Genomic DNA, 11,143 nt, shown 5'->3' with positions numbered 1-11,143 from the left:
ACAAACTCTTTCTCCTCTGAAAACATCTGATGTAATTCCCAGAGGCTGATGTACCAGGTTGGAAATCAGATCCTTAGACACCACAGATGCTCTTGGGAGTGTGCTTTATTTTATACCAGCCATTTTACTTCTTTTGCATACAATAATATCTCTGTTTGGCAGGTCCTTCTCCCTGTCCAGAGTTACTGTGATGTTCTCCACTCAGATTTCCATTACATCTCCAGAAGGATTGTTGCACAATACAATTTCACCTTCAATATTTTTTTCTGTTATTATGGCTGGAAACTTTTTTCCTAATTTACTGTGCTATCTTGTGAATCTGTATCTGCTCGGGTCACCCTAAACCATGTATCTAGCTTTTCCTCTGGCAGGCTGCTAGTCAAATATTTTAGACTTCTATGTTTCCCCAGCCTCATGACTGATGATCATTTAGATGTCTTAATCCTTCCTTCCCTTGGTTTGTCTTAAATTATTTCATTTGTTCCTTCATATTTCTGATACTCTGAGCTATTTGTCAGCAGTTTCCTGATTATGAGGTGCTTAGAGCTAGTGAGGTCTCATTTAGGAAAGCTTAATAACAAACCATTCAGGTACCTGTGACATTGGACAGGACTCCTGGGAACAAGAGAGACCAACTGAGGCCCAGGGTTGTGGGTCCAGGGATGTGAGCAGAGCCTGTATGTATGTTCTTCTAGCAGGATTTGGGCCCTATGAACTGCTAACAAAATGTTTTAAAACTTTATAAGGTAGACTAGCATAAAAGGTTGGGGGCTTTTTTAGAAAAAATCTCATTATATCCAGTAGGTCTTAAAATGGAGTGATGAAATTTCCTGTGAAAATATTTAGATAACAGCAAGAAATAAAACAGTAGCATAATGAATTTCTTATCAATATTAAAAAAAAAAGAAAAAGGGAATAAGAGACAGAAGACCTTGCAGTCTGTTTTTTAATGTTTCCTGTTTAGTTCTATTGCAACATTGTTTCCTGTCTTTCCTAAGAGATGCAAATTTCTGCTCTGGACGTTCAGAGTTTAGTGCAGAACAACTGTTCCTTAGGAAAGCTATTTTCAGTGACTGAGGTTTCTTTTTTCCCAAAATTCAGCTTGTTGAACTCTGCTTTTATTTCCATGATTGACTTTCCCTTGGTCTCAGGGAGATACAGGTAGATGAAAATTGCTGATAAAGCAAGGATTCCCAAAAAGATAAGGAAGCAGAAGGGTCCAAGGTTATCCTGCAAGCAGAAATGGGAGACACTGTAAGCAATATAAGAATCTCATTTCTATTTCCCTGTCCTTGGGTACAAGTCTATATCTTAGTAATTAAAATTCAAAGGTGTGCTCAATAGACAAACCAGGACAGGTATCAAACCATGAGTTTTTACCAGCCACGTTTGACCTCAGTCCAACTGCTGCTCCTCTGACAGGCCTGGGGGATTCCTGAGCAGGTTTAGTATTTGGACAGAGCTGTAAGCTTTGCATGTCATTTTAATTTATTGCTATTATTTTGCTCCCTGTCAGCATTCAGAAGTGGATAGCCTGGAGGGAGGGATCCAGTTAGAGTCACTTACAACAATCAGTGGAAAAATCATCCCAAGTACAAACAGTCCCATCCAGTTGATGCAGCCAACAATCAGAAAGGCTGATGGTCTGAATGACTGGCTGAAGATTTCAACCATGATAGATATAGTGGCTCCAGCTGAAAAAGAAAAGCAAAACACAAACCAGGTATACGTGTATCTTTAGTTCCTCAGTGCACATTTCCTCTGCTGGAAGATCCTTACAATGGCAGTGGTAGAAAATGTCAGACACGCAGAATAGGTGGCCTGCTGGCAGGTGGCCTCTGCTACATGGGTGATTTATTCCAGAAGGGGACTACAGCTGTTAATTTCAGACTTCAGCTGTTAATTTAGGTTTCTCTTGTACATACTGGAATTCTTTTTCTGGTGCCAGTGGATCTGTGCAGTTCCATATTGCACTGGTAGCCATTATTAGCATGCAGTAATTTATAAAACTGACTCCCCTTTTGGCTCCTGTGGTCAGTTCCACCTGAAGCATGTTGGTAGGCAAAAAGCTTAACTTGCTAAGTTAATGAGTTATGATTACTATGATGTATGTGGCAATGCCTAGAATCCTGGGTTTAGCTGAGTATTTTAAAAATCATTCTGAAATCTCTGTCTCAAACCCTCTGGAGAAGATGACACTGTGTTTCAAATTATTTAGAACCTGTGATCAGCAATAAAATTCGAGGTGTCTGTATCCTTTTCCTGTCTCCCACTTGTACATATCTGCCTTTCTCTCCTTAATTTCTAGAACTTTTTACTATGGGACTAGACTGTTCTTCCTCTGCCAGTTGTGTCACCAAGCAATATGATACAAAATGTCCTCCCAACATTGCCACTGATATACTCACACGGTCCAATTCCATAGAAGACAACGAACAGGAAGATCAAGATAACACTGAAGTAGTGCATCCAGAAAAACTGATGCTAAAAGTGAGAAACCAGTGATATCAAACCATTAGATACATGACAGAATAGCAGAGCTCTGTATTTTCTGCCACTGACTCAAGTTTTTGTACATATCCTGTGAGGCACGACTGGAAAGGTGGGCTGATGCTGGGTAAATGGCCAGAAGGCTGCTGCCTCTTTACCTGCAGTGACAGGGTCATGGTAAGGAGTGCTAGCACAGAACACATCAGCGTGTATCCTCCCCATAGCAGCACCTTCCTCCCAAATCGGTCTATAAGGGTGCTCTGAAAAGAAGAAAACATGGGTCATAAATCCCAGTTCTCAAAGGAAATAATTCCTCCCCTCTCCATGTGTTCTTCACAGAAGACTTATCTGAATAATAGCCAGAAATCAATGTCATTTGAGAGTCTCTTAATTCCTAATGAGTTTGATTAGTTTCTTCAAAGCTAATTCATTATTAATTAAGATGTATTAGTCAACCCTAGGCTGTTGTTAGACAGTTTCCTTTCTTGCATGCTGGTATATATCAAATTGTGCACACATACATACACACATCTAGTCCAGAACATCACAAAATTATTTTACAGAATAAAAATGAGTCAAAAGACATACAGTTGTGCAAATAATTTGGGAAAAGATCTGCCTTTTATCCTGCATGTGGTTTTGCAGAAGCAGGGAGATGTGTCTTAGGTTATGCAAATCTTCCCTGAGCCCAGTTACAAGTGAGGAAAAGTACAATCATTGACTACATTAAATTTTTCCTTCAAACTCAAGTCTGAAGAGACTTACACACAGTATAGAGGATAAGCATTCACACAACCCAACTCCCAGGGACACGTATGGGATAAGGTATTCTTCAAACTTGGCTGTGTGGAATACTTCAAAAGAATAGAAGTATATCTGAAAAATGCAGAGAGGAAATGCACCTGTGAAAAAAGTGTTGCAATTGTGGTGCAATTCTAAGCTGGTATAATAACATTAACTTAGAGGGGTTTGTAATGCTGCCTAGAGTTGTCTCTTGTTCTGGGGATAAAGAGAGCACTCAACTGCATTGATTCCACAGAGCTGCAAGGTGGTCATGACAGTCATCAAAATGTAAAGTTGCCAGCGCAAAGATCGCTCTTTTATTACTTCGAGGACACGCAAGGTTTTTGTGCTTGTCATTGTAACCTTCTCCTTCATAATGTCATCAATTTCTGCTTGATGGTCCCCTTCCCCCCAGAGCTTCCTGATGGCTGTTGAGGAGAAAGAGGGGAGTGGATTATTCTACCAGTATAGCTCCATCACGAGTGGTTATGTTAAATGCTTTAGTCTCCCTGTCCATTGGTGTAGGTGGTGGTGTCAGTGCTGTCTGCTTCTGCCATCTGGTTGCTTCTGGGGCAGTAGGCAAACGGAAGAATTTTGTCTCTCTGGTTGTCATTATAACATAACTTTCTAATGCTGAGCTGACTTAATTGTAAACAAAGTAAACATTTAAGTATGTTTTATTTAATAAAAACTGAACTGCCTAAACTATTTCCTTTAAAGAAATAAAGTAGGGCCCACCAAAGTGGGAAATGTTAGACATGTTAATATATATCTATCTTTCTTAACTGGTTAAATTAGACTGAGTGAGGCCCCAAGTTAATACGGATGTATTGCCGTGGGGACCTCAGCTGTTTTATTTAGAATTGCCTCTGCTGTTACTCTGTGGCACCGCACTGTGCTGCACAGCTCGGCCCTGCTTTCTTGTCTTCGACAGAGGCTGTCACTCTAACATATCAAATGAAGTGAAGTAAGTGAGGAAAGTAGACACTCTACCTTTCCTGCAGGCTTCCTCATTACCCTTCTGTATCAGGAGGTAGGATGGTGAATCAGGGAAAAATGGGAGGGTAACCAGTTGAACCAATGCTGAAAGTCCACTAGATGCTAATAACCATGGCCACAAAGCTTCGCTTCCTAAAATCTCCCTGGAAAGTGTATGTGAAACAAAATTATGCTGAAATAATGGAGTGAATGTTCAGGAATTTTTTCTGGGTGATGAAGATTGCTCAAATTCCATTCAAGGGTGCAGTGGAACAAAAACCTGAATTCATAATTTGGCAAATTTCACAAATTTGACTATTTTTCTTTCTGGCAATTTTAAAGGAATTATTTGGCATTTTGAAGAACTTTCTAAATATCATCAGGATCCAATATAATGACTAGAGAGCTGATGAGACTCATTTGATCACTGTTTGACCACAGGATCAAAACATCTTGCTAAGACTTTTCATGTAAGTACAGTAAATTTTTAAGGGGAAGTCCCCTAGTAGAAAGGGTGTGGAAATAAGGATAAATCAGATTATGAGTAATTAATTTTCTGTCTCTATATTTAAAACTATATGTTTGCCTCAATTATGATCAAAACTTTTCTTCTGGCATAAGCTAAGACCTGTTTTGGGGAAGATGACAGTGTTTCTCAGCACTGACTAGGTGAGAGGATAAGGTTATAGAAACATTTCTACTATTTTTAGTGTAACCTGATAGAAAGATTGGAGTATTTACCGTAGTCCAATAACCTGTCCTGTGACTTTTCCCAGTGTCAGAAAAACAGCAACTGTGGAGTTGGTAAATCCACGCAACTTCTTGGGTGAAATCTCTCCTACATACTGAGGATGTATGTTGAGAGAAAAACCTTTAACATAGAAGAGGATAAATGACTGTTAAAATATTTAGAAAAGCTTAACTTTCTGACTCCATCCTCTCCTACATTGTTTCCATTCACTCTGGTATTTGGATTACAATTTCTTGCAAAAGGGATGATGAGTTTCACTTTTATTAAGTGCCTAGTATATGTGCTTTAAAAATGTCTCTCCAAGAATGGCAATACCTGTAGAGGCAATCCTGGGACAGCAGGTATGCTTGCACTCCACAGTGGCATGAGTACATACCTGTACCAATGCCATAGAGAAAGCGTCCGACCAGAATCATCTCAAAGGATTTGGCTGTTTTACTGAAGGCCATGAAAAGTGCAGCTACCAGCATGATCAGGTTGGTGCACATTTGGCACTTTTTTCTGGGGGGGGGAAGAAAAAAAAGGCAAGCCAATGAGAACTTAGTGTCAAATGAGGACCTCTTGTACTCTTTTGACTAATCTTGCTGTGACAGGAAGCATGGAACAGCCATTCCTGCTGTTTTGAGGAATGGCTGAAATAATTTTGACTTTTTGAATTTGGATATTCAAAGTGATTCTTTAAGATTTCAGGATCCTTTAGATTTGAATTTATTAATACTTTTTAGCTTAGAATTTAGACAGTTGGAATACTTAATCAGCATTTCCACAGTACAAGTGGGGAAAGAAGAGAGATCAAAGAACTTGCCCAGCTTGTCACCAAGATTTTTAAATGGCTAGAACTCCTCATAAAATGTCAGGTTGTTCCCCAGAAATAATCTAAGTCCATGGCTCCCATTCTAGAATGACTCATATTAAAGACACTCATGGCTAAATGGATGTGGTCTGAGATGGCAGAAAGAGTTTTAAGAAGCATATTTCAAAAGACACTCCGCGTGAATCGTGGGCTGGTATGTTCACAACCCTGATGTCTCAGGCTCAAATCAAAGTCTTTTGCACTCAGTTGTTTTGCTGTGATGTTTGCTAGACAAGAGTCCTCTTGCATACATTAAAGATTCACAGAGATCTTGTGTTTAGAAGACTGTGATTCAGCACTTAGTTTACCATGTGTTAAATAACCCATGGGAGAAGTGCATTATCTTGTTTCCAGTCTTGGGAGATGCCCTGAGTGTGGGATGAGGCAGTGTCCCACAAGAAATTTCTTGGGGGCACTTACCTGATAGGAAAGAACACAATTGCAGGCAGGCTAAGATGGTTTGTTGAGACCCATATGAGGGGCCTCTGGATCAGTGGGTTGTGGAGCAGATCTTTAAGTGGGTCACACCAAGTAGATATGTTTGCCAATTTCTCTGCAAATGAAATTAGTGGTGTTACACACAAGGCACTGAGAACAGACCAGACTGGTGAGGAATCCTTTCTCCATTCAGTGGGAAAAATAGTTTGGAACTGATTTTCAGTAAAATGGATTGCGAAGAACAGAGATGTCTCTTGGAGAATTTGTTTTGGCGCTGATTGCATCTTTACAGCTTAGTTACAGGTAATTTATTTTTTTTCTATTCTCTTCACATTTTCATTAGGTTAGATCTGAATATTTAATATAATGCCATCACCCCAAAATGAGTGTATTTAAATGGAAATCTGGCTCTTCTTTGACACTTAAGGATATCTTCCACACAGTGGTTAGAGTAACTGCATATAATGTGTTACAACACAAGACACACAGCTCCTTTTTTGGAGTTTGTAAAGCTGGGGAGATCTTTATGAGAGTCATAGGGGATGTTGGAGAGAACACAAGGCAGGTACACTATCCTGCTACTCCCGGAGGCACTGATCTGGTGATGTGATGATGAATGCAGCCTTTACAGAAATACGGTTCACTGGGGAGGGCAGATAAACAAGATAGAAGACTGCTTGCTGCTTGAAGGAGGTGGATGTTCTAGCAAACCAAATCAGTTGTCTTCAATTAGACCACTTCAACCAAAAAGAAGTTGTTTATTTGTTCACTTTGGTATTTCCCTGTACTTTCTGACTATTGAGCTGTTACAAGAAACACTTACTTCCTGTATTTTGTAGTCAGGTAGCCACAGCAGATGCTCCCCAGGAATCCTCCTATCCCATAAACAGACACAATGAAGGACCACAACAGCATGATTGTCTCAGGATGGAGGGGAGAGCCATGTCGCTCTATCCAGGTTTCATTAATAAACTTCCTGATGTGCTGAAAAATAAAGTGAGATTTGAGTGGATAATGGGTATAAGATCCCTTCATATTATTTGGCTGTTGTACTTCAGATCTAGCCTGTGGTTCCAATATTAGACTTATTTTGACACTAACTTTCTTAGTAAAACAAGTTAGCTGAGATCACTTTGCAAAATCTTCAAGTTTTTATCAGTCAGTAAGCTTCCCGGGAAGCATGATAAAAGCACATTTTCTGTCTTCCTTTGGAGGCTTGTATACTATGTGGTAAGAACTTATTTAAAACAGAAAATGCCGTCCTGTTCTTTAAAGGAGAAAAAGGCCTCTACACATTTGATGTTACTGTTAGGCAAAGAAAAGGCATAGATGTATCAGCTGAATGCTCAGTAAATTCGAGATTTGTGGGAGAATGGAGAGCTCAGGCTCTCCATTTTGTGTTTTCAGCCTCAGGGAGATGCCCACTTACCACAGAAGGATAGTTGATGACAGAAATGTGGAATCCATATGGGAAACTACCACCAATTCCCAGCACCAAGATCATTTGAAATAGTCCCCGGAACTGAACCTGCGAAGCAAAAATAAAGTGCTCCATCAGCTTCTTATTAGTCTAGATTTGTGCAGGGCCAGAGTCTTTGTAGCCACATTTGTCCTTCTCCTTTGTCCACTTCAAATCCTCTTGAATTTAAACATTTTTCCAAAATCCCTCTAACCTACTGCCAAAGTGCAATCATCAGCCACAGGGCCATAGCAAGACTACGTGCTAGTATAAGAGTGATAATCCACCACTTTGCTTGCAAGAAGGAAAAGGTGTTTTAAAAGGTGTTCCTGATAGTACAGCTCTCACTGTATGCCTGCAATATCTGACAGGTTGGCTGGATAAAGGTGTCAGTCCTGGATGCGGGGAAGAGGGAATCAGTTTCCTTGTCTGCAATCTACAATAACCTATGGACATCAAACCATAATGTTATGCCACAAAAGTATAGCATTAAAAATCAACAACATTTTATTGTACTCTCTGCTTTCATTTCTGACTGTGTCGTATCTTTAAGCACGATAAATAAAAGATCCTTTTAACATTCAGCTTTTTCAGAAAGGCATGGACTACAAAGAGAAGATAATAATTTGGAATAGCCCCTGTAATTGCATTCAAATAAAAATCTTCCTGACTTTGATTTGGGATTTCATTTCTCCTTTCTCAATATTTTATTTTTTCTATTTATTTAACCATGAAAGTATGTGCTTGCATATTGAAGGGCTTGGCATCTTCCAGGCTAGGGAGATACTGTCCATCTATAATTTCCTTGGTCAAGGATTAGGGACTGAAATATGCTGACTGCTTTGGTGAATGAAATAATTTTAACTGTAAATAAGGAAAAAATATAACATGTAACTACTTAGACCTTTTTAAGGTGTGTGATACCACTGGTCATCTGTCCTGTTTCCAAGTGCCTGCAAGGCTAGATGGAGTTATCCTCAAACAGCTTAGACTGTACCTAGTAAAACAAACCTAGGACAATTGCGATTTTAGCCCCATCCGGATATGTTTAGGGTTTTTGGGGGTTTAACTGCATCTCCCTTTTTATTCAGCACATCACAGACCAGGACAGTAACACCACCTCTGTATAGAGGACACTGTGCTCTATGTTCTTTTCATGTCACATATGAACTTCATGAGCTCACAGCTTTTTGGAGATCAGTCCCTGGATGAAAAGAAGCTGGTAGAAAATGCATCCAGGCAGGAACAAAGTAATGTGAATGTGAATAATGCTGAACTGGGAGATACTTAGAAGAATGCTCCTTTTTATGGTTCTTAGGTTCATCTTTCAGGAGCTTGTTACTTAATTAGTCCACAGCTGGATTTTCCAAGTTATCACATGACAAGAACCAAGAAGCTATGGACCAGAAGACTCTAAATTTCCTTAAAAATCCTGTCTCAAATTCAATGGATTTGCTAATTGGCAAAAGCATTCAAACAAATTAAGAACTCACCTTCTCACTTTTCCTTTTTTTTTGCAATAGACTTACAAATTAACAATTTTAATACTTAAAAAGGAAAGCAAAATAGCTTCTTGCTTGCAGTTGAGAAATAGAGCAAGAAATACTTATAACTTCTTCCCTGTTTAAGACTATGGAAACTCTTGATGGATGAAATGAGGAAAATTATTTTAAAGCTTATGTCGTGAATTTCTTAGCCTTTTGCAGTACAGTTAATCTATTCATTACTTTGGGAAGTAATCAGAGTGCTTAATAATGAGTATTATTTTCAGTAATTCAGAAGACAAATGTCCAGTACCATTGTCAGTGGCGGAACTGCCAGGACTTTTGCTAGTTTTTATTTTATTTTATTTTATCTTATTTTTATTTTATTTTATTTTATTTTATTTTATTTTATTTTATTTTATTTTATTTTATTTTATTTTATCTTGTTGCACAGAAAAGACCATGCAACATGATTTTCATGGCCCCAAGCCCCATTGTTCTTGGTGATGTTTAAATGAAGAAGAGAAAGATGGTCTCTGTCCCAAAAGAGCTTACAATCTTTAAGGAATCTGGATCTTTAGTATTATGTTAGCTTTGTCCTTTATAAGTCAGAGGCCTGAGAAAAAGTGACCAGATACTCACCAGGTCAGAGAAGAAGGTAGCCATATCCTATGAAAGAGCTGATTCCTGTTGCTTACTGGCTAGTACCTGCCAAAAGAACCAAATGCTCACATTATGCAATAGCAGTGTCAGTGAACTAGTCCCGTGTTACTGAAGTTAAATTTTACTTCAAAGGTTTTTGAGTTAATTACACATATTTCAGCTGTTGTACAAAGTTTAGAATTGTTGGATTAAATATTTCAACCAATGGTTGTGCCTAGCCCAAGTAAACAAGATGGTCTCCCTTGCGGTGAACCTGTATACTTTATGAACTCTGTCTTGTGCTAGGGGTAGAGGGAACTGAGACATCAATTTTAAACAGGATTCCAATAATCACTTAGTTTTCAATATAAAGCTGAGAATCCTAAAGACAATGTTATCTGTTGGGAATCTTAGATGGAGCTTGGGCAGTGAGCTATAGGACTTTGACATATAATAGGAAAGAGCTATTCTCTCTTCATGTGACAGCAACTGGAGCACATCGTAACTTAATCATTACTTAAAGGAATTGAAATGCTTCATCATTTTGGAACGGCCTAGAAACTTAACGATTCTACAGTGGCACACCAGGCTTGACCAGCTAAATACTTCATAGGAGCTGATTTTCCTTTGCTGGGAGAGGAAGATTTCAAAGTCATGCACAGTTTTGTCTGGCATTTCCATTAGTCAGTATATTTATTTCTGTGTCTGTGAGAAAAAAAGAGTGCTTTGAAACTGTCCTGTAACCTCCATAGCTGGAGCTTTGTCTCTTCCTTCAGATAGAAAATTCTCAGGTTTTAACTTCATTTATTTCATAGTTAAGAGGGTTTTGTATGTACTAAATTGGTAAATGGCTTAGTTATCATTTGCCATTTACACTTCAGTTAAAGAGGATGAGGATGAAGACATCACAAAGGGCTTATTGGATGCAAATACTCATATTTGCTAGGAAATACATCACATCCAAAGAATATTCACAGATTCTCTAGCTAATGTCTAAAATGTAGCATGTAGCACCACCCTGCCATTTCTCCCATTGTTATGCGATCGTCATCATGAAGTTGACTTTGTTGTTGATGTGTGCTCAGAGTTCATGGTGGTTTTTTTTTCAGATTAGGTTCTCCAGCAGATAAGCTGTTGTTAGAGCACAAATGAGACTGTCCTTTTGATGCTAACAATTAATTTCCTTTTCTGTAAAGTCATACAAACTTGAAACAACATAATATGCATTTGACAAAGGAAAGAAATGCCATGTTAGCTGCTAGTAT

General features: G+C 38.8%; 1 protein-coding gene across 2 annotated transcripts; it reads right to left on the bottom strand.

Moving 5' to 3' along the window:
- Positions 1-111: 111 nt before the first annotated feature.
- On the bottom strand, positions 112-9,947 carry LOC128146096 (solute carrier family 2, facilitated glucose transporter member 11-like). Of its 2 annotated transcripts, XM_052797196.1 has the most exons (12): positions 9,879-9,947; positions 7,723-7,821; positions 7,117-7,277; positions 5,379-5,503; positions 4,993-5,122; positions 4,267-4,415; positions 3,514-3,701; positions 3,256-3,366; positions 2,649-2,750; positions 2,409-2,484; positions 1,567-1,694; positions 112-1,230 (listed from the first exon to the last, which is right to left on the bottom strand). In XM_052797196.1, the coding sequence occupies exons 1-12, from the start codon at positions 9,900-9,902 to the stop codon at positions 1,024-1,026; spliced, it is 1,500 nt and encodes a 499-aa protein (XP_052653156.1). In that variant the 5' UTR covers positions 9,903-9,947; the 3' UTR covers positions 112-1,023. The 2 variants fall into 2 exon arrangements, with proteins under 2 accessions (XP_052653156.1, XP_052653155.1); XM_052797195.1 differs by lacking the exon at positions 9,879-9,947 and having other exon boundaries at positions 7,723-7,848.
- Positions 9,948-11,143: the final 1,196 nt, after the last annotated feature.

Source organism: Harpia harpyja, chromosome 9 (assembly GCF_026419915.1).
Source record: "Harpia harpyja isolate bHarHar1 chromosome 9, bHarHar1 primary haplotype, whole genome shotgun sequence".
NCBI classification, from domain to species: Eukaryota; Metazoa; Chordata; class Aves; order Accipitriformes; family Accipitridae; genus Harpia; species Harpia harpyja.
Note: the sequence above shows the minus strand (reverse complement) of the source record. Positions and strands in the feature narration are given on the sequence as shown.